The 26228-nt window shown below is 59.9% G+C and overlaps 1 protein-coding gene across 1 annotated transcript in view; it reads right to left on the bottom strand.

Moving 5' to 3' along the window:
• Positions 1–646: 646 nt before the first annotated feature.
• Positions 647–26228, bottom strand: part of PLXND1 (plexin D1) — a gene marked incomplete at its 5' end in the record, with an annotated part of 50408 nt that continues 24826 nt past the window's right edge. Inside the window, 28 exons of the mRNA XM_046683529.1 lie at positions 647–1567; positions 1824–1898; positions 2044–2184; positions 3287–3434; positions 4548–4711; positions 5225–5329; positions 5608–5642; positions 6463–6526; positions 6609–6712; positions 7570–7726; positions 7898–8044; positions 10048–10246; positions 10687–10817; positions 11067–11171; positions 12027–12139; positions 12235–12342; positions 14009–14123; positions 14972–15121; positions 15205–15468; positions 15710–15800; positions 15878–16045; positions 16803–16942; positions 17034–17133; positions 18004–18155; positions 18990–19144; positions 19992–20085; positions 20294–20383; positions 22980–23084. Of these exons, the coding sequence (XP_046539485.1) occupies positions 1451–1567; positions 1824–1898; positions 2044–2184; positions 3287–3434; positions 4548–4711; positions 5225–5329; positions 5608–5642; positions 6463–6526; positions 6609–6712; positions 7570–7726; positions 7898–8044; positions 10048–10246; positions 10687–10817; positions 11067–11171; positions 12027–12139; positions 12235–12342; positions 14009–14123; positions 14972–15121; positions 15205–15468; positions 15710–15800; positions 15878–16045; positions 16803–16942; positions 17034–17133; positions 18004–18155; positions 18990–19144; positions 19992–20085; positions 20294–20383; positions 22980–23084 (3537 nt within the window). The remainder of the gene's footprint in view (positions 1568–1823; positions 1899–2043; positions 2185–3286; positions 3435–4547; positions 4712–5224; positions 5330–5607; positions 5643–6462; positions 6527–6608; positions 6713–7569; positions 7727–7897; positions 8045–10047; positions 10247–10686; positions 10818–11066; positions 11172–12026; positions 12140–12234; positions 12343–14008; positions 14124–14971; positions 15122–15204; positions 15469–15709; positions 15801–15877; positions 16046–16802; positions 16943–17033; positions 17134–18003; positions 18156–18989; positions 19145–19991; positions 20086–20293; positions 20384–22979; positions 23085–26228) is intronic.

Genomic DNA, 26228 nt, shown 5'->3' with positions numbered 1-26228 from the left:
GGGAAATTCCTCAACCAAGCTGAGAGTCAGTTTCTACACCTGTGAAATGGGGACATTACATTCCTCATGGGCTTGTTATAACACAGGTGAGCAGGTTAGGGCAGGGCCCACCCGGGGTAGGTGACACACAAAAGCTCTGACACCTTCCTGGGGGTCCGATGGGTGCCCTCAGAGCTCAGGGCATGTCAGTCGTGGGCCAGGCCCACGGCAAGCAGGCGGCCCATGATCCCTCCCATCGCCGACCGCCTTCTTAGAAGCTGAGTCAGACATCCGCCCAAACCCCGGAAGAAACGTGGCTGAGGCGGGTTCTAGGCCAGGCGCCCCTCCTCTCTGCTAGCACAGCTCGCCCTCCTCAGCTGTCTCAGGACAAAGGCTGGAGCCCACAGCAGGTTTTCCCATCAGGCTTTTATTATAAAGAAGGTTCCAGAGCGCCCTGGCCACCCTCCACGCCCCCGAGCCAGTCCCTGCGCGGGCTGGGTCAGCCGCAGACGGTCGCTCTGACCGGATCAGAACAGCGATTTTCTCAGGGCGAAGGGGGGTCTCTGCCAGGCCTGCCCGTCCTCTGGCACAGTCATTTCCAGTGTTGCGTTGGGAGCCCCTCGGTTCCCCTCCCCAGGTCCTCTGCACAAGTGGCAGCTATTCACAGTTGGCGCGTGATAAGTTTTTTTAATATATAAAAGCTTTTTTTTAAAAAAAAACAACAAAAAGTGGTGCTATCTTTAGAAACACTTCCAGCAAGATCAAGTAGCCCAGCTACAGCCTTGATGCAACTTAGCCCCCGTGCCCCGCTGGAGACCAGGATCACCCGGCACCTGTCCCCTCACCCTCCACCCTCCCCGGCTTGTGGGAAAGCCCGCAGAGCCGTCCCAAGGGCAGTGGGCACTGCCCACGCCACCAGTAGCCCCTGGAGCAACAAAAACTTGACACTGCTTGAAACAGTGTGGCCAAGGTCCTCTCTGGGTGAGGGGACAGAGACAAGGTTTTGGTGGTTGAAGCAGAAACCAGTCGAGGGCTGGTTTGAGGAGGCCTCCCCTCCGCCAGGTTGGATGAGGTAGTGTTTCCGGCTGTGGCCTCTGGGCCAGGTGGCCTCTTCTCCCCATTCGTTTGTCAGCACTGGGACACGTGGGGCGGGACTCCCAGCAGTGGGCCGTGGCAGCGCGAGTGGGGCTCCGTCCAGGCTGTGCTCGGTGGTGGGTGGGGGCATTACCAGTGATGGCTGCAGCATCCGAGACCCCATCCCGGAGGCAGGGGCAGGGGCAGGTGGGAGGGATGGAGGTGTCCATGGGGCCAGAGCTGGGGGTTCCTCTGCCTGGCTCAGAGGCCCCTCGTTCCCCCCTCCCCACAGCCGACTCTGCCCAGTCATTTCCCAGCAGGAGTCAGAGGTGCTGGGAACAGAGTGAAGCGGAGGGCTGGGCACCTCGGCCTCGCCAGCAGCCACTGTCTCCGCGGCTCAGGCCTCGCTGTAGCACTCGTAGATGTTGTCCTCCATCAGAGCCACCACCTGCTCAAACTTGTGCTGCAGCTGGCTCCTCCGGGCCGTGGGGTTAGCCTCCAGGGCGGTCATGATCTGAGGGGAAGCCAGGGGCAGCTGGGCCACGAGCTGGGGACCTGGACCCAGTGGGTCCCTCTGCAGATCTTGGGGGAGGACACAGCACCTGGATTTCTACTCCTGGTGACCCACCCCTAACGCAAAAATGTCCTGGGATGTGAAGCCTTGAGCGGGAACCTCTCCTGGGGTTTTCCCAAGCATGGTGGAGGTGGGAAAGGCTGAAATGGGGGTGCCGTGGCCCTGGGGGTGAGTGCCTCACACCAGGGGTACCCACCTGCGGGCGATACCTCTTGGCATATTTATAAATCTCTGCCATGGCCACATTGGTGTTGAACTCGTTCTGGTATTTCTACAGGGAAAGAAAAGGCGAGAGTTGGGAGGGGTGGTTAACCCAACGATCAGAACTGAGTCCAGGCCCAGCCCAGACCTGCTGCTTCTACCAAACCCCTCAGCCCCCTCCCTGCACAGGCCCAGCCCGGACCCCCGGGCCACACCCGCGACTCCTCGGCCAGGTGCGCGTTCATCTCCTGCTCGCTGAGCGGCGTCATGTCGTGGATCTGCTTGTAGTAGCGCTGTACGATCTTCCGGTACTCGGGGATCTCCTTGGCGTAGAGGAGCTTGTTGGTTGGCGAATCCTGGGCAGAGAGGGAGGGAATAAGATGGTGGGTGGAGACGGGACAGATCCTTCTTTTTCTAGACAAGCCCTCGTCCCTCCTGCCACACAAATGGCCCCATCACCGAGGGTCCCCACTCTGCCGGCTTTGGACCAGGGGCTCCTCAGCCCCCTCCCTCTGCTGCCCTTTTACATTGAACCCCTGGCCTACTTTGGGGGAACTGTCAGGAGGATGACCTGAAGGGGGGCCTATTTCTAGGGGGAAAAGTGCACGGGCTTTGTGCCAGCTCTCTGTCGCACGCAGGCTGTTCTGTTTATATCCTTGCTTAGGGTTATGGGTCTTGGTGGCTAAGATTTCTGGAAGCCTGACTGCTGGCTCAGTGGAATATTTCCCACATGTTTCCAACGCCCGAAAGCAAAATGTGCCAAGTCCGTTCCCCGTCCTTTGTCTGTCACAGCGTCCTGCCTTCTGAGACAGCATGTGAGGAGTGCCGGCGCTTTCCCCCTCCTGCGGGCTGTCTCTGAAAGTCGCGGGCTGAGTGCAGGGCCAGGTCCCCGCCATCCTGAGCTGCAAGTCCCGTCAGACCATCGCGTTAGTGCCCACAGCAAGCAGCGCTCGTCCACACCTCCTGCCCCTGCCGCTCCCTCTCCTCTCCACCCTCTAGAGCCAGCTGGATCCTCGCCTGCACACAGACGCCTCGGGGATCTCCCTCCTGCGTGCATCTCAGAGGGCTTGTTCACCTGTTCCCCTCTGCCCACCCCTTCATTCTGGACGCCCGTCGGATGGCTCTTGACCATCAGTGCTGCTGCTTGGAGCCCAGCAGGTTCTCAGACGATGCTCTGCCCGACCGAGCAGGGTTTCCACGTCCACCCTGGCTTCCCTGGGCCTGGCGCTACAGCCTAACATTGGGAGTGGTGCTGGCCACCCTTGAGGTGGGTGCAGCTGCTCTGCAGCGATGCAGTTTCCGACTGTAGGTGCCAGTTTCTGAGACTGGCTGAGTGTCCCTCTTCATCCCACATCCCCCAGCCCTGAGCTCCTTCGGCTCCCCTCCAGAAAGCTCAGTCCCACGTCAGCACCCTCCTCCTGCCCCGTTATGGGGCAGCATGTCCCCGGGAGCAGTGACCTTGCCCAGTTGCAGGTCAGAGATGGAGCAGGCATCAATGAAGGCCTGTGCGATGACCGAGAGGCAGGCGTCGATGTGGTCTGTCTTGTCAATGTCGAAGACAAATTGGGGGTTTTTCAGGATGTTCACCCAGAACCGGAGAGGAAGGCTGTGGGATGGGGGCAACAGAGGCGGTGTGAGCCCACGCTGTGGGTGGGGCATCAGAGGAAGTGACCGCCCAGGGTGCTCAGGGGACAGAGGCAGCCAGGCCCAGAGGGCAGCCCTTCGAGGCTGGTGGAGCCAGTCACAAGGCAGAACCTCGGCGTGCCCATCCACAGATGGGGTTGATGACCATCGCTGCCGGCTGGGGTGGCAGCGGGGCTGGGAGTGGGTTTCCTGAGTGGAGCAGGGCAGGAGGCTGAGGCAGGAGCTGCAGGGCCTGAGTCTACCCCCGGGGCCTGCCCCACCCCCCACAGAGCCTCCCAGCTCTCACGCAAGAGCCTCAAGCCAGGTCCTGGTTCTCATTAAAAGGCCCCCACCCCGCCCTGCCTGGCGGCCCGCAGCCCCTCCTACAGCCCTCACGCGGCAGCAGGAAGTCCACCATCAGCCAAGAGGGCTGAGGGAGGGCCGGGCCTGGATCCTGGGCCTGGGCCTCAGGAGGCCAGAGAGGGTTGGAACACCCCCCACCCCAGGGCCACCGAGTGACTCAGCAGTCCAGGGTCCTGGCAACTGCACAGAAACTTCTGGGTCTGCAGCATTTTTTTCTGCAGGTCAGGCTGAGGTTTCCAACAACTTGTTAGGGTCTATGACCCCCAAAAGCTAGGACATGCCTCAAAGGAGCGCTACGAACTGGGCAGGGGAGTCAGATCACGCGGGTTTGGGCCCGGCTCTGCCACTGCAAGGGCTGCGCCATCTTGGACAGGCACTTCTACGTGAGCCTCAGTGTTCTCATCTGTAACGTGGAGCTGACGGGGACCAAGTGACAGAGGTGGGGGAGAATGATGGTAGGGGCAAAATTTATATAATGCTTGCTTCTAGTTAACTCTTACAGTGTGGTGGATGACTCCCTAGCCCTGGTTTTACAGCTGGGGGAAACAAAAGCACAGAGAGCTTAAGTCACTGCCCCAAAGTCACAGGTAGGAGGTGTCGAAATAGGGACTGAATCCAGGCAGGTGGGCTGAGAGGCCAGGCCCTGAGGCCCTGCACCACTGCTGCCCCCAGTGACAGAATGAGACTGCACAGCCCTCCCCGCCCGCCCCCCATCCCCCACTGGCCCCACCACCTGTTGGTCTTCCAGATGTGCAGGGTGTCTGGGTCCGAAATCCCCCTCTTCTCAGCCTGCTCCTCCAGGAAGTCGAAGAAGTACTTGACGGCCAGTGGGGGCTTGTCTTCACGGATGCTCAGAATGGCCTTGAACAGGTCGTCAAGAAACTTCTGCAACGTGCCCTGCCCGGGAGCAGAGCGGCCACTGTCAGTCCAGGACCATGTGCAGAGGGGTAAGTGGGCACCTCTGGCAGCTCCAGGGAGCCCGCAGTTCTTGGGCTGGTGAATGGGGAAGCCATGTGGCCTCAGGCCAGTCACCTAACCTCTGTGTGCCTCAGGTTTTGTGTCTGTGAAATGGGTTAGTAAAACCTCCCTCACAGGAGTATTGAAAACTGGGGCATACAGCGGGGAATCGGTGGGGCTGGGATGTAGGCTCTAGGGTGCTGACTCTGCCACCTGAGCCGTGTGGCCTTGGGGACATCACTGACTCCTGGGCCTCCACCGCACTCTCTGTTACATTGGCTGATGCAGACGTTCTGTCGAGCACCTTTCATGGCTGTGCGCGACCCCTTAGCCTCTCGCCCCAGAGCCCATCTGGCCCCACAGGGGAAGAACTCTTGTCCCAGCTCAGGCATGTGCACACAGCCGACCCAATGGAGCACCAGCGCCCCCGATGGGACATGAGGCCAGGCCCACCTTGGTGGACAGCAGGCGGGTCAGGTAGATCTCTGGTAGCACCTTCTTGCGGTGGCTTTGCCGGTGGGACTTCTTGGGCTCCGCCAGCTCATCCGTGGGCAGCACCTAAGAGGCCAGGGCAGCGGTCAGCGCTGGCGCCAGGCACCACCCTCGGCCGTCCTGTGGGAGGTCCCATCCTGGACCTCAGGCACCTGGCCCCGCTCATGCCTTGTGGCACATGAGGGCTGAGACTCCCTGCTGATTCTGGGTCCCATCCCTGCTCCCCCACCGCCGGTCTTTCCCAGGGCCCAGGAGCACTCTCCCCAGAGGTCTGGGGGCGCAGGAAGCCAAGTCCACACCCACTGAGGGGTGGGCGCCCCCAGGGCCAGAGGCCACGCACTCACCAAATGGAAATACTTCTCTGTGTCCAAGTCTTTCACTGCAAGAGGAAAAACATCCACGATAAATAAACAGGAGGGAGGAGGGGGGAGAGAGAGACAGACAGAAATGGAGACAGAAAAACGGAGAGAGAGAGAAATCAAGAGAAATGGAGAGACCCAAAGAGACATGTGGAGAGAAAGAGACAAAGAGACAGACAAATGCAAAGAGAAAAAGAAGTAAGAGAGAGATCCAGAGAGACAGGCAGAGAGAGGCAGACAGACAAAGATGGAGGCATTGAGAGAGACAGAAAGACACACACAAGGTGACAGGAGAAGCAGGGAGAGAAACAGAGACACAGTCACAGAGACAGGGCAGGGCTGGCTGCCCTCACTGTTCCACCGCCCGGCCCAGAGCTCCTGCCAACCCAGGCCCCACAGGCTGCTGGCAGAGCCCCCAGATCCCACTGCTGACCTCAGGAGGGGACCCTGAGCCGAGAAGAGCCAAGTCCCCAGGCCGGAGAGCTGGGCAGCTCGGCCGGGGGTGTCTGAGGGTGTGGATGGGGGCCTTGAGGCAGGGACACAGCCCAAAGCCCAGATGGGCACGCCAGCCTCCCCCTGTGGCCTGGCAGCTGCCCGGACCTCTTGGAACCACATCCCACCCTCCTGGGGCCTCCGCAGGAAACCAGCCTGAGGAGGCCTGGCCATGGGCCCTGCTCAAGCAGTACTGGGGCAGAGGAGCCTGGCTGCAGGCCCTGCCCCCACCAAGGAGGCCATAGTCCAGCCCAGCCCTGCCTCTGGAAGCCTCAGTTTCCCTAGTGGGGCTGCTCAGAAGGGGCCCAGGCCTGGACTGGACGCCCTCCCCACGTCCACCGGCGCTACCTCGGCCCAGTGTGTTGTCCTTCTTGTCTGTGAGGCTCATGGCCAGGGAGGCACCTTCAGGGATCTGACAGGAGGGGAGAGGCCGAGGTCAGAGGTCAGAGGTTAGGGAGGCGGGAGTGGGGGTTGGGTGGGGCTGGGGACCCCACCTTGTAGTGGGCCAGGGTGTTGAGCTTCTTGCGGCCGTCCTCCACCACCGAGGTGTCGTCCAGGTCCCGCAGGATGTAGCTCTGGGTGCTTGAGGCGAACCACTCTGGGGGTGGGGAGCAGGGCGTCAGGGCCCAGGCAGGGCACCGGCCAGAGGGCAGCACTGGCCCAGGCCACTCAGGAAGAGGCCTCTTGCTCTCTCTCTGTAAGCTGGGGCAAGCCAGGCCTCTCTCTAAGCCTCTATTTCCCCACCTGTCAAATGTGGAGGGGGAGAAGGGTCTGGGGGAGAGCGTGTGGTGGGCACAACGTGAGGTACCAGGTGGTGGCACAGAGCAGGAGCTCATGTCCTCATCTTCTGGGTTGTTACTGTGACTACTGCTGATGCAATGAGATGGGGCACCACATGTGGAAGGGCCACATCCCTTCCACAGCTCTCCACCGTCCTCAGGCGCCAGCTCTGCCCTGGCAGGCTCAGCCCAGCCTCATCTTACAGCCCGTCCTGCCCCCTGCACACCAGCCTGGGCAAGCCACCCGCATTTCCAGCTCTGAACAGACGGTTGCTGCGCATGCCTGTTCACCATCACAGCCCAGCGCTTAGAACGGGGCCTGACACAGACCAAGTGATCAGGATAGGCCTGTGATCACAGAATGAATGGCCTCAGCTTCCTGGCCTGACCAGGACTCCTATGCATCCTTCAAAATCCACTCCAGTGTCCCCTCTCTGGGGAAGCCTTTCCTGAATGCTTTTTTCTGTTGCCCACAGCTTGCTCACACAGCAGGATCTAACTCCCCACCAGAATAGGAGCTCCTTATTGATGGGCACCTCATCTGATTGTCCCTGTGTCCCCAGTGCCAGAACTAATGCACATTTGCTGAGTGAGAGGAGTGTTTGACCACAGCAGGGGTTCCCAATGAAGCAGCCCAATGCCGGGGCATGCCGCCCCCGCCTCCGCCCCTGCCCACCGAGGTCGACGTCCTCCGCGCGAGGCCACTGGGAGTAGGGCACGTTCTTGCAGAAGGCCTCCAGGATCTTCTCCTTCACCTGCGTGAGCGTGTCAGTGTCCATGGCGCGCACGCTCAGCGAGTCCATGCCGCAGCCCTGGAAGGACACGTTCAGGTTCTGCACGAGAGGAGGAGGAGGGTCAGTGCGTGCTCCCCGGCACACCGCGGGGCCCGGGCGAGGCGACAGCCGGCTGGGGAGGCTGGGCCACCGTCGGAGCCAGGACCCTCCAGACATGGGGCCCCCTCCCAGCCAGCTTGGGGCCGGCCCTCGCCCTGCCGCCCGACTCACGCGGGGCTTGGCCTCGATGTTCTCCCGCAGCAGCCACTCCTCATTGAGCGTGTAGCGGGCTTTGCCTGTGATGGCATCGATGGAGCCCTTGTTGATCTGCTGCTTGATGGCGCACAGGAGCAGGAAGAATGGCTCCCCGACAGTCTCCTGGGGGGCACAGGGCGTCAGGGGCTGAGGCCCAGCTAGCCCAGCCCAGCCCCACTGCGTCCCTGCCCACCCTCCATATTGCAGCCCCCAGGCCTCTGGCCATGCTGTGGCCCCCACCTGTAACACCTTCACTACTGCCCTCTACCAACACCTCCAAGGCTGCTTGTTTAATATTTTTGTAGATCCTGGAGCCAAGCTCCCCCCAGGTGTCTCCATAGATGCTACAGTCAAACACCACCAGCTGTGGGCAGGCACACTCATTTCATCATTCCAGCAACCCTTCCAGGTACAGGGTATCACCCTCACTGCTGAGGCCCAGAGAGGGCAAGCAACCTGCCCAGGGTCACCCAGCGGGAAAGTAGCAGAGCTGGACTCGAACCCCAGATCGGCTGACTCCCAAGCCTGTGACTATGTTTGCTAAGTCTCCCAGGTGAGTTTAGGTGGAACCAGAACACAGATGCGGCCTTAAATAATCCAGACCAGCGCCTCAAAGCCCCTGCCCTCGAATCTCTCTGCTCCATAAAGTGCACGTGGCCAGAAAGGGGCTCGGATGCCCTCCATGGCCTTCGGCCTATTTTCATGGTCATGTTACAGCAAGTGACCCAGGTGTTTCATTTAGGGTCAATATTTAGGTAAAAATGGTGAGTTGATTTAAAGAAAAAGTTAAGTCTGTAATAGTATTAGGCAGATTTGGCAAAGATTATGAGGGCTGCATGCCAGCTCTTATTCCTGATCCAGTTCTCCAGCTCGGGTAGGTGGGAGCCATTGATGCCCAATTTTCCGGAGGGAAAAACAGAGGCAGCGAGGGGAAGCCTGGCCGAGGCCACATAAAGGGCCAGTGGAGCCGAATCCGGAGTCCGCTGCAGCCCCTATGGCCCCTGTTGCAGCCTGGTCTTTCCTGAGGCCCAGTGTGAGGCAGCCAGCAGAGACTGAGACTGGGCACCCCGAGGGCCCCCTAGGCCCAGCCTCCTCCACTCCACCCCCCTCCACCCCTTCCCCCAGGAGCGGCCACACGGCTCTCACAACGGTGAGATACCTGGCCCTCACAAGCCCCAGGCCCAGAGACAGAGGCCCCAAACGACAGAAGGAAACCAAGGCCCAGAGAGGACAGTGACTTGTCCAGGGTCACGCAGTTGGTTTGTGCCAAAGACAGGACTCAAGCCAGGACATGTGAGGCCCTGGTTCTGGGCTCCAGCCAGGCCTGTGCCTTTTCTCCCACGATTCCCAGACGACTGCCTGGCGTCTGCCACCACAGGGCAGCAGGCAGTGGGACAGGACCACGGGCGGAGCAGCACCTGTTCTGCAGAAAAGCCCTACTGGGTGTTCTTCCGGCAGAACGAAGGCGGCCCCGACTACCGGCCCCACCGGCCTCTCCAGCCTCGTCTCTCATCAGAAAGACGGCTGGATGGCCTTCAGTTCCTTCGTGAACGTTCCTCCTCCCTGCCTTCGCCCACGCTGCCCCCAAGCCTGGAATGCCCTCCGTGTGCAACTCGTCACCTGCTTGTTCCTGCTAAGCCCTCCAGTCTCGGCTCAGAGTCGCCTGCCCAGGAAGCCACCTTGAACCCTCCGCCATATGGCATTTATCACTCTGGGCTTTAATTTCTGCCTCCATATCTGCCTCCTCTGTGCCTGGGAGAGGCCTTGGGAGGGGATGGGTCTGATTCATCTCCTGAGCCCAGTGCAGCGGCCCAAAGGTGCACCGGGGAGGGTTTGATGACTGAGAAAACAGAATTCCAGAACAAAGCCCCTGACACAGCCTCTGTTCCGCCTCAAACTTGCTCTGAGCCTTCGCAGGAAGCCAGGCTTTCTCCAAGCCTCAGGGGCCCGCCCTGTGTAGGGGATCCTCTGAGCCTGGCCCTCGCCCCCCAGCCCCTCCTTCCGCATCTGCACGAAGGACGTGACAATCCCTCCCGGCTGGATAAGGCGAGGATAAAGGGAAGTCGGATCTCTCAAGGGAAGGCTTGGGCCCTGCCGCACTGGGGGCACGGCCACACCCGCCTCACCCGCAGACAGCTGTACATGCAGATGGACATCCAGTTGGTGAGCATCTTCTCAACCACGGACTCTGTACGCCGCAGCATCAGCTTGGGGTTCTTGGCAGCTGAGGCATCGATGAGGTCCACCAGCAGCTCCTTCATGATGCCCGTGTAGTACTCAAGCTTGCCGTGGAGCGCAATGGTCAGCAGGGAGGCCAGGCTGCACCTGTGGACGGGCACGGGGCATCAGCACTGGCTGCACCGTGAAGCCCCGGGACCCGAATACCACGTGGCGGGGGCTCCAGCGCCACCTCATCCCTGGACCCAGGGATCTCAGGTATGCCTGTGTGGGTGGGGCCTGGTAGACCACAGGTGAGCGCGGCTGATATCCACCAGGAGGAAGGACCACCTTCTCTAACATCCACAGCAACCACCGTGCCCGAGGGCCCATGTCTTGGGCATCTAAGCCCAGGAAGGGGAGGAACAGGAGGGCCTCAGGACCTCCAGAGCCCTAAGACCCAGAGCCTGATGTTGGGAGATGCCAGCTGCCCAGAGGGCATGGTGATTTGCAAACTGCCCCAGGCTTAGGTCTGGCCAGGCCGACCCAAGACCGGCTGTGTGGCCTCCAACAGGCCCCTGCCCTCGCCCGGAGCCTCGCAGTCTGACCTGTCACGCACTGCGAAGTCCTTCTGTTGCTCCAGTGCGTGGACGAAGACGATGAGGAAGTGCTTGTTGTTGAGCAGCGAGGAGAACAGGCTGATGCCCTCTTCCATGTTGGGCCGGCAGCTCTCAGGGATCTGTGCGGGCAACCGATGGTGGGGTGCACACAGAGGTCTACTGCCTCTGCCCGGCCTAGGAGTCAGCACTCATAATGCTCTCAATTGTTCCTTGAATGCCTTCTGGGATGGAGAGCTCACTATCTTTTAGCGACAGATTCCTCCCAACTCCCCATGATTAGGATCAACAGATCAGATGAACTAGAAAGTGGGGCCCAGAGAGGGGCGGGGTTGCCCTGAGGCAGCCCCGTGGGCCCGTGGGGTACTCACCTTCCACTCTCCCAGCAGTGGGTGGGTCTCCTGCACTGGGGAGCTGCCCTGGGAGTTGAGGGTCTGGGAGGGCAGTACGTAGCGCTCTTCATAGAGGGAGGAGCACTGCAGAGGCAGACCACCCACACCTCAGCAGGGCGCCAGCTCCCCCGACTGGCACACGAGGGCTGCTCAACACGTGCAAAGGGATAGAAAGGAAGGAGAGGCGTAGGCCACGCCAGGGGACCTTAGGAGGCCAGAGAAGTGGGGACGGGGGTCCCAGGGGGCTTCCTGGAGCAAAAGGAGCAGAACTGCATGAGCCAAGGCATGGCAATGCAAGAGGGCACAGGCTTAGGAGGAAGCAAAAGAAGCTCACAGGGGAATAGGGGAAACTGAGGCAGAGAGGCTGGCAGGGACCATGACGTGAGCTTGGGCTGCTGCATGGAGAATAGCATGGACAGGTCATGAGGGAGGACACTGGCCACTGGCAGAAACGCTCTGGATAGGCCAGGGACAGTGGGGACAGGACAGCAGCCCCTGGAACAGCAAGAAGTGTGAGAGGAATGGAAAGGATGGGAGAGAGTCCAGCGGGCAGGAGGAGGGGACGTGGAGAAGCCTGGCTGGGACGGGGCCCAGAGACAAGAGAGGCTGGCAGGGCACATGGGGCCTAGGAGAGCCTGGGTCACCTCTGCTCGCCCTTTCAGCAAGGGGAGAGGCAGGCCCAGCACCCCAGGAGGAGAGTTTGGGCTGGCAGCGGATTCTGTATAGACAGTTGAACATCAAGTGAGTGGAGAAGGAAAGTGGGGGGAGAAACTGGGCCCCTCCCTTGGCAGGCGAGGGCAGGTGACAGGGCTGCTGTGGGCGGGTGTGCAGGTTTGGCACTGCTCAAGGGGCCCATGCGGCACTGGCTAAGTTTTCCCATCTGCATAAAAGTGCCCTCTAGGTTGGCATGGTGGCTGGCCAACGAGGGTGTGGGCTGACCTTAGGGAAGAAGGTGCGGGTCACAAAGTGCTTGTACTCCAGGAAGGGGATGCCCTGGCTGCGGTTGAGCTCCTTGGTCAGATCCGTCATGTCCGTCTGCAGCTCGGCAAAGCCTGGTGGACAGGCAGGCGGCTGTGAGTGGATCTTGAACCCATTCCCCAGATGGGAAAACCAAGGTCCATGGTCCCACGTGGTCCCCAGCCACTACCTTTACGAATCTCCTCTCGGATCTGAGATTCCATCTCCTCCATCTGCAGCAGCGTCTTCTGCCAGTAGCGCTCAGCTCGGCGGCTCTTTGTGCAGAAGACGAACAGGGCTGCGGGCAGCGGAGAGGCAGGTCAGGGCTGGAAAGCCCTTTGGGAAGCATTGTTGGCACACAGCGGCGTGCAGGGCGTGGGCCTGGGCCTGGAGGGAGAGGCCTCAGCTCTGCCTCCTCCAAGCAGCGTGTGGGAAGGTAGACGGGTGCCCTTAGCCCGCGTTCGCCCCTCCCGGGTGGGCTGAAAAGTCCTCCCAGGCAAATGGTTTGGGGAACGGCCAGGAAAATAATGCTTGATGTCCCGTTCTTATAAATAGAAGTGTGTGGGGGCATGTGTGTTTAATAGTGGCGGACGGTGGCTTTCCCTGGATGAGAGAATTATGGGAGATTTCTGTTCTCTTTCTGCTTTCTATCATTTGCACTTCTTTCTACAATGACCAGGTGTAATTTATGAATTATTAAACATTTAAAAGCAGATTACACAGCAGTATTATATTATAATCCCTTTCCGGGTTGGAGGAGAGAATATACATATATATATAACATTTTAAGAAAAGAGACTGGAAGGAAATATACCAAAATACACACGGTGTTAATGGTTAATGATGGGTATTTTTTTCCTTTTAGCTTCTTCCAGTTTTCCCTAAACTTTTCCACGTCGAATATTTACTTTTTAAAAAACAGCTCTGTTGAGCTATAATGCACACGCCATGCAATCCATCCATTTAAAGTACACAATTCTACGGCTTTGAGTATATTCACGGGGCTGTGCAACCATTGCCACTATCTAATTTTAGAACATTTTTATTGCCCCAAGAAGACCCATAACCAATAGCAGTCCCTCCCGCTCCCCCGCCCCCAGCCCCGGGCTACCACTAATCTGCTTCCTGTCTCTGGATTTACTTGTTCTGGACATTTCACATAAATGCAGTCATACAATATGTGGTCTTTTGCGTCTGGCTTCTTTCACTGAGCACGATGCTGTCAAGGTGCATCCACGCTGTAGCATGTGTCAGCACTCCATTCTTTTTTACGACCAAATAATATTCCAGTGTTGGGAGAGACCACATTTTGTTTACTCATCATCAGTTGGTGGGCATCTGGGGTGTTTCCACCTTTCAGCTGTCGTGACTAACGCTGCTGTGAACATTCGTGCACACGTCTTTGTGTGGACACGTGTTTCCATTTCTCCTGGGCAGACACCCAGGAGCGGGGCTGCTGGGTCATGTGGTAATTCTGTGCCTAACATTTGGATGAACTGCCAAAGCGGTTTCCAAAGCAGCTGCACCATTTTACAATCCCACCAGCAGTGCAGGAGGGTTCCAACTTCTCTGCGATGTGGAATATATTGCTTCTATAGCCACTGTTTTAATAGCAGTATAGCTACCAAGTCTGTAGGTTAATCTTCCCTGAGCAACCCTCCCTGCAGGACCTTCAGTAGCTCCCTCCTGACTAGAAAACAAGGTTCCAAACCCCTCTGCTGGGCGCTCGGCCCCAGCCTGGGCCAGTGCACCCCCACATCCACGGTCCCCAACCCACTGGTGCCGGGGCTGGGGCGCACCACTCACCCTCCTCTGCATGCATAAGCTGTTCCCACCCCCAAGCCCTTGTCCAGCTGCGCCCCAGCCCGTTATGCCCTCTCTCTATCTGCCGACCTGCAGAAGGGCAGGGGCAGGGGCAGGGGCAGCTCTGCCCTCCAAGGTGCCACAAGGCTGGGGCTCCTTACCAACCACCGAGAGCAGCAGCAGGACGCTGCAGATGACGATGGACACGACGATGGCCGTCTCGCTGCCCCCCAGCTGCAGCGTGGCAATGGTCTGGTTGAAGTTCCCCACCTGGATCTGCACAGAGGTGGGGAGAGGGAGGTCTAACTTCTCCAGACTTACGCCTTGGCTCCTCGCCTCACTAGCTGTGTGGTCTTGGGCAAGTCACCTAACCTCGCTGAGCCTCAGATGCCACATCTATAACACAGAGCTAGCCATGCCCACCTGGGGCTGCTGTGAGAGCTAAATGAGATGATGTTTGCCAAGTCCTGCCACAGAGGGGGGACTCAATACAAGGGGCTGTGATTATGATTATGGCTTGGGAGGAGCAGCACAGGAGTCAGAGACAGGGCAGTTCACAGTTCCTGGCTGTTGTCCCCAAGAATCTGTAGGGCTGTCCAGGGACCAGGGACGCAGGTGGGGTCTGAGGACTCAGAGGGCAGAACTGGGACTGGGGTGCAGGTGAAAGGGAGTTTTCCCAGTCAGAGCCATCCTAGGGCAGCACATGCTGCCTGGGAGGGAATGAGCTCCCCGTCCCAGGAGGCATGCAAGCAAGTGCAGTGTAGAAAAGATTCCACTGTCTGGGCCCTCTCTCTGCTCCTCCTACGTCCCTCCCTTTCACAGCTGCATGGTGACTGGCAGCCCAGACTCTTGGTGGAGCACTGAGTGGAATGGGGGCAGCTTCTTACAGCTTCTGAAAGTCTAGCTGGGGCTGATCTATGACTTTGCACAGGTCACTAAGTTCTTGGGGCTCAGTTTCCTCATCTGTCAAGCGAGGATGTAAAGCTCTGCTTTGCTCCACTCGCCGAAGCTACTGAGCATGAAAATGCTCAGCTCCGATGTGCTGGGCGAGGGGCAGGCACTCGGGCAGATGGGGCAGGGCTGGGGCCAGGTCCACCTCCATCTCTTGTGCCCCCTCCACTCACTGTGATGGGCAGCTGCCCCTCGGCTGTACCCAGGGACTCGTTGACTGAGCAGTGGATGACTCTGTCCGAGACGATCTGGATGTCACAGGCCACCTGGCCTATCTTGACCCGGTACTCGTGCCTCTCGAGCCCCAGGCTGTCCTGCTCCTTCTGTGGGAGCAGAGGGCGGAGCTCGCTGAGGTCTCTGGCTGAGCCCAGGCTGGCCCTCCTGCCCAGCACCCACTGGCACTCACGTGGATGACCAAGGTGAGAGGCTCCCCGGGGTGGTGCTTGATCCACTTCTCCCTCTTGGCCGTGGAGAACTGGGGGTCGGGGAGGTAGTCTAGGCGGAACGGGCTGCCCCGCTGTGCCTCCTCAGGGTCCAGCAGCTCCTCCGCCACCGCCACCTCGTCGGCGTAGGCCCGCCCATTGATGAAGAAGTCCACTGGCGCCGACGCATTGCTCAAGGCCCCGGGGGATGGGCAGGTGATGAGGGTGGAGTTGAGAACTTTGCAGAGCTGGTCGGGGAGGGCCAGGGTCCAAGGTTGGGGACGGACAGATGGACATGGAGAAATGGGGAGAGAATGAGGTTTAAAGAGACACAGAGGGAGAGAGAGAGACAAGGAGAGAGACAAGAAACAGAAACAGACAGAGAGGGGAAGAGATAAGGAGACACAGAGATGGGGGTACACGGTGAGCAAGACCTGATCAGGCAGGACCACTGGCCGCCCCCACCCGCGCTGGGCCCCGCCCCCTCACCGTGGGCTCCCGGCCGATGTGGTGCACGGCCATGGACACATTCTGCACCATGTGGAAACGCTCGCCCGCCACTGTGATGGTCCGGCCGCCACTGTGGGGACAGCAGGCCGTCAGCCCACCTGCAAGCCCAGAGAGCGAGCCCAGCCTGGGGTCGGGCGGGGGTCTCACCTGACGGGGCTGCGGCGGGGACTGATGGCTGTGATGACCGGGTTCTGCATGTACCAGAAGGTGAGGTTGCCACGTAGGCAGCCGCGGCGCTCGAGGCGCACACACACGGGCACGGGAGCGGGCAGGGCGGCCCCAGGCACCATGCAGGTGATGCTGGTGTCCCTGCGCCTGTGAGGGTGGGGCGTTGTCAGGAGGGCCCCCACCTCCCACCGCAGGCCCCTGCCCAATGCCCCGTTGCCCCGGGGCATGAGCCTCCCCAGCCAGTGGTGTTTCCATAAACCCGCTGCCTCACCTTTGCTCAGGGATCCTCCCCACTTGAACACCTTCCCTCCCCTTCCCTCTGAGCCTGCCCCGACTTCCTAATTCTGCCCCATCCCTGCTCATCCAAGAAACCTTCCCGGAGCTCCTCTCCTGGCTCCTGCCTCTGGGGAGGCCTCTGCCCCGGCTCTGAAAGCACAGCCTTTTCTCCTGACCCCGGATGTTCCTCTTTCCCGTGGGAGTGTCTGCTTTTTCCTGAGGGCTAAGACTGTGTTGGGCTCATCCTGGTACTCCCAGCAATGCCCATCAAAGGGGCTCGGTATACAGCTAGTGCATAATACAGGGGTATTTCACCAAGAGGTTCTGGACCACACCCCTGCCACTGGACACACCCCTGGGACAGCCAGTGTGTACAGTCATCACCATTTTCATCACAGCTGTCACTTATGGAGCACCGATGGTATGCTGGGCATAGATTACTTCCCACGACTCACTGGTACCATTTTACCAGATGAGGAAACTGAGGCTCAGAGAGGAAAAGTGGCTTGGCCAAGGTGACACAGCCCGTAAAGATCCGAGTGATGGTGCAAGGAAGTCACCCCACTGCCCAGCCCCCCAGCCTGTGGGTTCTCTGCACTGGAAGGGGCGGCCCGGGCCAGAGGCTTACACGAGCTCCGTGCAAGGTTCTGTGTCGTTCACCAAGACCTGGAGCTCGGAGCCCACGTGGAGGTCGCTCCCGTGGATGGTGATCCTGGTGCCCCCTGCCTTGGGGCCCATGGCAGGCTCCAGGGAGTGGACCAGGGACAGCTGTGGGGAGGAAGGCAGGCGGTCAGGTGTCGGCCAGCCCCTGTGCGCGTGCCTGGAGGGGTGGGCAGGATGGGGCCGCAGCCTCCCTTACCACATAGGAGAAGCGCTCCCGCGACTTGCCCTCCTTGGAGGTGTTCACTGTCACCACGTCAGAGAATGCCTCTGGGGCTGGCCCCGTGGCGCACACAATCCTGTGGGGAGGCAGCTTCGGTCAGGGGAGCAGCCGCCGGATTCCGGGGGCCAGGCAGGCACCGCCCGTTTCTCCCCTCGAGAGCGATCCCACTACCTACGCCCTGAGGGTGTGTGAGGTTCCCACCCCTGCACTCAGCCACCCACCCCTCCCACTCACAGCTGGGGCTGGCTGGGAACCCCAAAGTACTACCCACATCAAAATACCCAAACAATTTCCTTCAGTTGGAAAACAGCCACTCTGAGACCCCCAAGTGCCACCCTGTGCCAGGCTCTTCCCCAGACCACCCCTGCCGCGGCTTCCCCACAGTCCTGCAACTAGAAGACAAGGGCGTTGGCTAAGACGGTTCTCGGGGCACGTGGAAGTTCTCCAACCATGCAAGCATGTGCTGGGCTGGTAAATGGATGGCCTTATCTGTAAGCCTGACCTACGGCCTCCAGGAAGGAAATGCAGCTGATTGCCTGCTCACGAGTGTCTCCCAGAACCCCTCAGGGCCAGGCCCCACGGCTGGAGGCCCAGATCTTCTCACCACACCAGCAGCCCCCACGCTTTCTTAACTGCAAATTTTTTTTTTATCAGAGCAAGGATTCTGTGGAAGTAGGGCTGTTCTAGGAACATGGATGGCTCCCCAGAGGAGCAGGCCCTGCAGTGGACGCTTGAAGGATAGAGTGTCCCGAGCAGAAACGGGCAGGACACATGGTGGGACCAGCTTGAGCAAAGTCTGGGAGACCTGGGAGCAAGTGACTTCTGGGGAGCAGCAGGGTGCCAAGGAGGGTGGGATGGCAGAGAGGGGAGGGGAGGGCAGAGCTGCAGTTGGCACTGCCGGGGCTGGAGGTCACTCAGAACAGCGCCAGGACTGCCTGCTACTCACTCCTCTGACACCGTGTATCTGTCAGCCAGCGGCTCACAGGCCACGCTGCCAATCCACACGCCATGGGCCACGTCGCTGAGCCGCCGGCCCAGGTTCCTGCCGCGGATGGTCAGCAGGGTCCCGCCGTCCAAGGGCCCACTCAGGGGCTCGATCTGCCAAGTGACCGGGGTGGGGGGGGGAAGTGAATGGGGTGGAGACATCACCAGGCTTGGTGCCCTCTCCAATCGTGCACACACCCAGGGGGAGGCCACGCAAACCCACTGCTTAGGGGAGGGTATGGAGGCTCCGAGAGGGCTGGGGCTGCTGGTCAGCTGGCAGGTCACAGGGGCTGCCAATGAGGATGTGCACGTGGGTTACTCAGCCCACATGGGTCTGGGGACATGAGTGCATATGGACAGAGACAATGACACTTGGGAGGTCTCCTGGGGACACCGAGGTCTGCTCCCAGGAGCCATGTCTGACCACACGATCTTGCATCCCAGACACAGCTGACTGGGCCTAGGAGGGGTACCTGACCAGGCTAAGCCAATCACATTCCTCCTCTGAGACTTTCTTCTGGTTGAAACTGAGCCTTGATTGATATTGGCGGCCTCAGTACCACCATGTCGGCAAGCTTTCCCTGACCTCACCATAGAAGCTAGGGACACTCGGCACCAGCACCTTCTCCTCCAGACCCCCACTGCCCCTGCCCCGCTATCCTCCTCCGTAGCACTTACCCCTTTCTCTACATCAGTTACTCATTTCTTCGCTCGTCACTGTCCACCCCTCCCCACTGAGACCTTAGCTCGACGAGGGGCACTCAGGTGCGTTCACTGCTGTGTCTCCAGCACTGAGTGGGGCCTGGTACCCAGCAAGCACACAACAGGTCCCACCGTGTGTGTGCCTGGGTGTGTGCAAGTGTGCAAGTCTGAGAGCCTGTGCAGGGCGCTGTGTGTGCATGCCAGGCATGTGGGTGCAACGTGCCTCCACGGGCGGGGGGTGCTTACCGCGTGGATCTCGGGGGCGGGGCAGGTGCCAGGCAAGGACTGCAGGGGCCCTCGCAGGCGGCAACTGTCACTCCACACACACAGGTGTCCCAGGTCCTCCCGGCCCAGGCACTGGGAACAGTCGGGGCTGCCCATGGCGCAGTTATAGACCTCCACTGGGGGACACGGAGGCAGCATCTGTCAGCCCCTCCATCACTACTGACCCCCCACACTCGGCCTCTCACTGTAGGGTCCCAGCCAGAGGCGGGTCCTGGTTCTGAGGGTCAGGACCCCATGTTCTGAGTACCTTCCCCAATACCCCCGAGGGCCCCTGGGGCTAAGCACAGGCAGCCGCGGCCTCATTAATATCATCCGTCCTCCTCATGATTCTATCAAGTGGAAGCTGTTCATAGCTCATTTGTCAGAGAAGAGACAGGCTCAGAGAGGAGCTGTGTGCCAGGGCCCCAGAGCCTTGGAGAGGCCCGAGGAAGAGGGCAGGGCAGTGTCTCCAGGGCCCCCATGGTGGGCTGTGGGGGCCTCAGGTGCACTAGGGATGTCAGAGGCTCCCCAGGAACAGACAGGCCCTTGCAGAGCTGATTCAATGCATTAATAACGTAAGATAGCATCCGCCGTGTGGGGTACACCTGCGAGCTGACCCCGCTGTAAGGCTCTGTGAGCATCAGCTCAGTAGATCCTCCCAGGCCTTCCACAGGAGGGCCTGTGCCCTCGTTTCACTTGCTGACGATGAGGCCCAGAAAGGGAAGGGTAAGCAAGGGCCTGGAGTTGCACAGTCATTGGCACGGAGACGCCTGGCCCAGAGCAGCTGCTCAACAGGTAAGTACCGAGCAAGTGACCACGTAGAGAATGCAGGGCTGGGTCTGTGAGCCCATGTGCAGGTTAAGGAACAACAGGGTGGGACATCTGTGACTGTGCGGTGAGCACTGGAATGAGTCCCCCAAGGCTGAGTCCCACCCATTGTGGCTGAGTCCCCTGTGGCCATATGGGGTGGGTGGGGGCTCCCACCTGTCATGGGGTCAGGGCTATCCAGGAATCGGGCTGGCCGCCCCTTTACTTGGAGGCTGAGTGGAAACACCTGGCTCTTCTGGGTCGTGTGCAGCTGCAAAAGAACGGGAAAGAGCATAAGGGGTGTGGGTGGTGTCTGGGTCTCTCCTGGGGGAGGGGTGAATGTCATGGAGAGAGATGAGGGCAAGGCTGTTGAGGATGGGGGACCAAAAGGAGGAGGGGGATAAGGTCGGAAGGAAGGAATGCAGCATCTGGACTTGTGCCAGCCTCTCCTTGCCCCCAACTGAAACCACACCACTCACCACCACTTGGTTGCAGCGTACGGCTGATTCATTCACCCACACGGCCTCAAAGATCTCCTCCGGCCCAAAGCTACATTCTAGGGCTGCACCCTGTGGGAAACAGGGGTGCTGAGGAGAGCCAGGTCAGCGCCCACTGCCCTCCCACTCCATCAGGACACACGGACTGCTGCCTTCAGGGGTAGGCTTGGTCCTACCATCAGGCCTCTGCCTGGGCTGCACCCTCCTCCAGAATGTCGTTCTTGGCCTCCATGTCCAGTGTTTGAGGGAGGCAAGGAGTACATGAAGACCAAGAACTTTGGCCTTGTGCTCCATGCCACTAAAAGCCTCACCGACACCCCCCAGTGACCTAAACCATAGGCCTTTTACGCAGCTCATAAAGTCTAGGCTCTTTAGCATAACCAACTCTCTAGCATCAAGTCTTGACTTTTCAGCATGATTCAAGGTTCATCCCACTGAGATTCCACCTGCTCTTTGAACCTTAACACCCTTGGCCTCCACCTCACGAGGTCCGCACCCCAGCCACACCAGGACGCTCTTTGCCACAGCACAGGCTGTCCTGTCCCCGGCTTTGCCCGAGCCCATACCTCCACCGAATGGCTTGTCTCCCCTCTACCACCCAAAAGACTCAACACAGTCTTCAAAATCCAGCTCAAGTGTCCCTTGTTCCAAAGCCTTCCCAGACCCTCCCCTCAAATCAGGGGGGCAGCCCTCACTTGATCCTTCATTCAGCAAGGAATATTTGGGTGTGTGCTGGGGGCTCTATTAAGCTCCTACAGCCTGCCCCCCAACCTATGTATCAAGGACCACCCCATCCGCCAGCCCAGACTCTGTTTACACCGGTCTCCCCACCCACTGGGGCAGGTTGGGGTTGGGGCTCAGCCCCTATGATACCTCCAAGGGCAGGAGATGGCAGTGAAAGAGCTCAGGTTCTACCTCGCAAGGGCCTAGGTTCGAATCCTACGTCTGCTACTTCCTAGCTGTGCAACCCTGTGCAAGAGGCTCTCCTCTCTGAGCCTTGGTCTTCTAAACTCTGCAATGGAAACAGGCTTCCCTACCCTGCAGGGTTGCTGGGGAAACTGGAGATCATGTATCTTTAGTGAGTTGCACACTGTGGGTGCCTAATATATGCTGGCTGTTATTAGTATGCAGAAGGTGCTCAATAAATGTTTGTTGCATGAATAAACTAGGCCCAATTCCCCAGTCTCATCTTGCCCTTGGCCCAGGACAGACCTCTGGGAAGCAGCATCAATAAATATTTTCTGAGTGAACAAACTTAGGTTTCATGTGTGTTAGGCCAGCCGTGTGGCAGGACTTCCCTGTTGATGTCCCTGTCATTGGCAGATGTGACACCCTGAAGAAACAGTACATCAGCACACACACACAAACCACCCCATACCCGCCCTGCCCCATCTCTCCGTTCGCTCTGAAGCTGACACAGGAAAGTGGCTGTTAAAGGGCTCAAAGCTCATTGGTCCATGCTGGGCTGGGAGGTGGGTCAGTCCTCTGAGTCCCTGAGTTCAGGCCTTGGCCACCACAGGATGGCAGGTCCAGCCTGTGCTGGGCTCCCCAGGGTGCAGGCTCAGCCAACAGGGCTGCTACAGAGCCCAGGCAGGGAGCTCTGTCTGCCCCCGCGTTTGGTGTTCTAGAAGCAGGCCTGGGAGACAGGAGGGTGGGGACCACCGAGGCCTGGGGAAGGCAATACATGCCCCCTGGTTACACGGCTGGAAAGCAGCAGCCAGGACCCAATCCCGGGGCTTGGGCCTCCCCACGCCAGGCTCCTGCTGCCCGGGGGCAGCACGGCCTCCACACCAGCCCAGGCCCCTGGACGCTCCCAGAGGCTCTGCCCCAACCACTGCAGGGTGGAGCCCCCTGCCCTCACACAGCTCCAGCCCCAGCCACAAGGCTGGCCAACACATCCCAGATGCCCGGTACGTGGGTCCCACGTGCAACAGCCTTCACGGGCCTCAGCTCCTCCGTGGAAGCAACAGATGGTGAGTCCCAGGAGCCAGGGAGGGGGGTGGCTGGCACACTTCCAGGACTCGTCAACGCTTCCCACCCAGGACGCTCCTCCAGGAGGGCCCCAGAAAGGGGCTGCATCCCCTCCCCAGCCTAGATGGGTGGGCGGGGGAGGGGAAGGCTGGCTGCAGGGAAGAGCACTTGATGGGGAGTCCAGGGCTAGGGGCAAGTCCAGCCCCATGTCACCTACTTGCCCTTTCTGGGCCTCGTTTTCCCCATCTGAACAGTGGGGAATGAGGCAGCAAAGGGGCTCTCTGGCTATTCTCCAGGGAAAATACAGACTGGGGGGGGCCAGGGTCACAGTTCAGCCTGGGGGCAGGGCGGGGCAAAACACGGACACATGGACACTGTCCACCCACAGGTGGCAGTGTCAGGCTGTGGCACCGGGGCTCGGCTCTCCCAGGGGAGCCTCAGAGGGCAGGAGTCTGGGGGTCTCGGGCAGGGTTTCCTCCAGGAGGTGTTGACGGCCTGCTGCCCCATTGGCCCGGTCCTCACCACCCACTTGCCCATCTCCCCAGCCCTGTGCAATCAGAGTGGGGCCTTCTCAAACAGAAGCTGGAAACTCAGAGAAAGGGAATGAAAGCATGGGTGCCAGGCGCAGAGCAGGGGTCCCCCCAGGTGCACTCTCCCCACCTCCACCCGGCCCCACCCCAGCCCAGCCTCCATTTACCTGGAAGAAGGCAGCATTGGCCAGATGCACCGGGATGCTCTGGGAGCCACCTGTGGGCACAGGTGCCAGGGCGGAGGGCAGGATCCGGGGGCAGTCCTGAGGGCTCTGTGGTCAAAACACAACAAGGTATGGGGGACACGGGGGACATTTCAGAAGAAACAGGATTCACAGCCACCCCGGCCTGCTGGGCAGCCTGCCTCCCTGGGAAGGCGCCTGTCAGCCTGCATAGCGAGAAAACACTAGCAACAAAACTGTGACAGCCACCACAACCGAGGGCAGCATGCCAGTGCCTACCACACACCATCTCATTTAGTCCTCATGACAAGCCTGGGAGGAGGTTTTATTGGCCCCATTTTACAGATGAGGAAACTGAGGCACAGAGAGATGAAATGACCTGCCCAGTGGTGGGCCAACCCCTCCACAGCTGCTCCACGACACGCCTCTCAGAGGAGGCCGGATGCCGAGGACGAGGGCCAGGCCCCCGCCCTGTCTCTGGGCCTCACCTTTCCCAACTGTAAAATGAGGGGCCCCACCTGCTCCCTGAGACTCCACTGGGCTCTGAAATGCTGGTTTCCAGATTGACACACGTCAAATGATTCAGAATAAAGAAACTCCAGACTTCTGAAAGGCCCCGGGAAACAGAGGCTGGGAGGGCCCAGGTGCCACAAGCTCCCCAGCGCCCCCGCTGCCTGGGCAAGAGGCCCAGGGAGGGCTGGGCATCATCATTCCCAGGTTGGAGATGAGGCCCGGGGGAGCAGGAGCCGCTTCAAAAAAGGGAGGGAGGGAGGGAGGGAGGACGAGAACCTGAGGTTCAGAGAGCTGGTGAGCCACCCGGGGTCAGAGGGCAGAGCTGGTCTTTGAACCCCCATCTGTCTGACTCTCAGGCCAGAAACTGAGGTCTGAAACCGAGGCCCAGGGAGAGGGGCAGAGACCAGGGGGTCAGGCTGTGCCCGCCATGCCACCTCAGCAGCCTCTCTGAGCTTGCGGTTGTGGACTCCCCACCCTGCGCTGAGCTCTTCAGACCTGGGAGCCCGGGGGCCACGTCCTGCCTGCTCACTTCGAGAGCCTGACCTGCCGGAACCCCGAGAGAGGAGAGGATGGGGGACTGGGGGGTACCACAATCACACCGAGGGCCGACCACCCTCCTGCCCAGGGGGCTTCCTGCTCAAGTCTGCCTGGCCAAGGATTTGGAAACCCTGTGTGTCCTCCCTGAGGTCACCAGCCAGGGCCCAAGGCCTCCGGGGGTAGAATTTGGAGGCCTTCTGGGGTCTTTCTGCCTTCTTGTTCATCAGACAGGGAGCTCCTTGAAGGGAACATTAGGGGCCCAGAATAAAACCAGACCTCAACGGGATGCCAATGCCAAAGCCAATAAATAATGGTCATGTAATACAGCGGCAGCAGCCAGCTCCCAGAGCCCTCACTGGGCACCTGGACAGTTCTGAGCACTTTTCCCTGTGTTAATTCACCAAACCCTCCTCTCGACAACCCTATGAGGCAGGTACCATCATTATACCCTTTTTACAGACTGGGAAACTGAGGCACAGAGAAGCCGCAGGGGCCTTGGCTAAAGAAGCAGCACAGCCAGGCCCGGCTGAGGCCTCCTGACCACGCCACTCTGCAGGGCTGAGGTGCAGCAGCTGGTGTCCAGCTTGCTGTGTGAGCACACCCAGGTCCCCGACCCTCTCTGAGCTGCCACCTTGTGCCGTGTCGTGTGCAAACCCCGTGGATTTCAGAGATGGAACCCACAGGTTTCCAATCAGCTTTCACGGCTGCTGCCAGTTCCGCTTTGTGGCTGGCTGGGGGCCCTGTGACTCTGTTCTCTTAGCTCCACCCCACCCATGGGTAAGGGGCCGAAAGGAGGGGCTGACGGGTGAGGGTCAGGGCAGCGGGAGCCCCCACAAGAGGCTCTCCAGAAGGACCATCCCTGAGGGCCACCTACGCTACTTAATCTTTACAACCCACGGCCACGTGGATGCTTGTGCCCATCCTACAGAGTGGAACTGAGGCTGAGCTCTGGCAAATCTTTGCCCTCCTTCGGTGCTTCCCCCAGGGTCGGCTAATCCTCCACGGGGCCAGCTGGGGCGTCTGCTGCTGGCCTCTAGCCCTCACCATGTACCTCCACGTCTGGCGTGGCCCTTGGGGACCTCCCCCCACAGGCCTGTGGTTTAAGACAGACCCTATTCCCTAGTGCCAGAAATGGGCAGCTGCCCTGGCCTCAGCAATTGGTTCAGGGAGTATATGAGACCCCAGTTTAGCCAGTGAGACTCAACTACGGGACGTCTGCAGAACCAATGAGAAAAAAGCTCTCTTGTTTCCTGGGGCTGCCGGAGGATCTGGAGCCTGCCTGGGGCTGCCAAGGCCATCTTGTTGCCAGAAGGGGAAGGCCTGCCTGAGCATGGAGCCCACCCACAGGGGCAGAGAGGCCCCAGTGACCTTGCTGGAACCCCTGGATCCAGCTGTGCCTGAAGATACCACTCCCCAGACTTTTTACTCACATGAGCCAATTAATTCTGTTGGGGCCTAGGCCAGTTTGAAGTATGGTGTCCCCACTTACAACAAAAGTCAGGGCCTCCCTGTCCCCTCCCAAACCAAGCCATCAGCGCCTCAGGAAGAGGCTGTGTGGCTTCTCCCCTTGGTGGGGTGCATCATAGGGCACAGCCTGCAGGCTCAGGAAACCACAGACAACTGACGATGTTCCGGGCAGAGCTGAGAAAGTGAGAGGCTGGGAGTGGGGACAGATGCAGGGGCAGCAATGCCAGCAGCCACAATAAACCCGATATGAGCTCCACGCATGCCGGCCCCAGAGGGCTTACCCGTCCCCAAGCTGGAGCTCAGACTCTCCCGCGGTCTCTCCCAAGCTCAATGGCCAAGAACTGGTGTCCCAGTCCAGCGGAGCACTGACTGGTCCAGGGACCACTCGACCTGGGACTGGTCCTGAGCCCACTCGACCTGGCCCCTTGCTACCTTTAGCCCCCCTAAACTGCCCCCTGTTCCTACCAAGCCACTCTCTCCACTGGCTCCTAATGAAGCCCAGCTTCATGGAGGTGTCCACACCAGGCTCCCCGGCAATGGAGCCTGCCCCCGGTCTGCCCAACCCTCCCTGCTTCCAAGGCCTAATATCACACCTTGGAGAAGCCACCTTCAGGGCAGCTACAGCAACCCTCAGAAAACTGAAAGGAGGGTGTGGCCGCCTGCCTTCCTCACTCTCCTTCCCCCCCTCAAAAAGCTGGACTCTCCCCCCAGCATCCT

The sequence above is a fragment of the Equus quagga genome, chromosome 1 (genome assembly GCF_021613505.1).
Source record: "Equus quagga isolate Etosha38 chromosome 1, UCLA_HA_Equagga_1.0, whole genome shotgun sequence".
NCBI classification, from domain to species: domain Eukaryota; kingdom Metazoa; phylum Chordata; class Mammalia; order Perissodactyla; family Equidae; genus Equus; species Equus quagga.
Note: the sequence above shows the minus strand (reverse complement) of the source record. Positions and strands in the feature narration are given on the sequence as shown.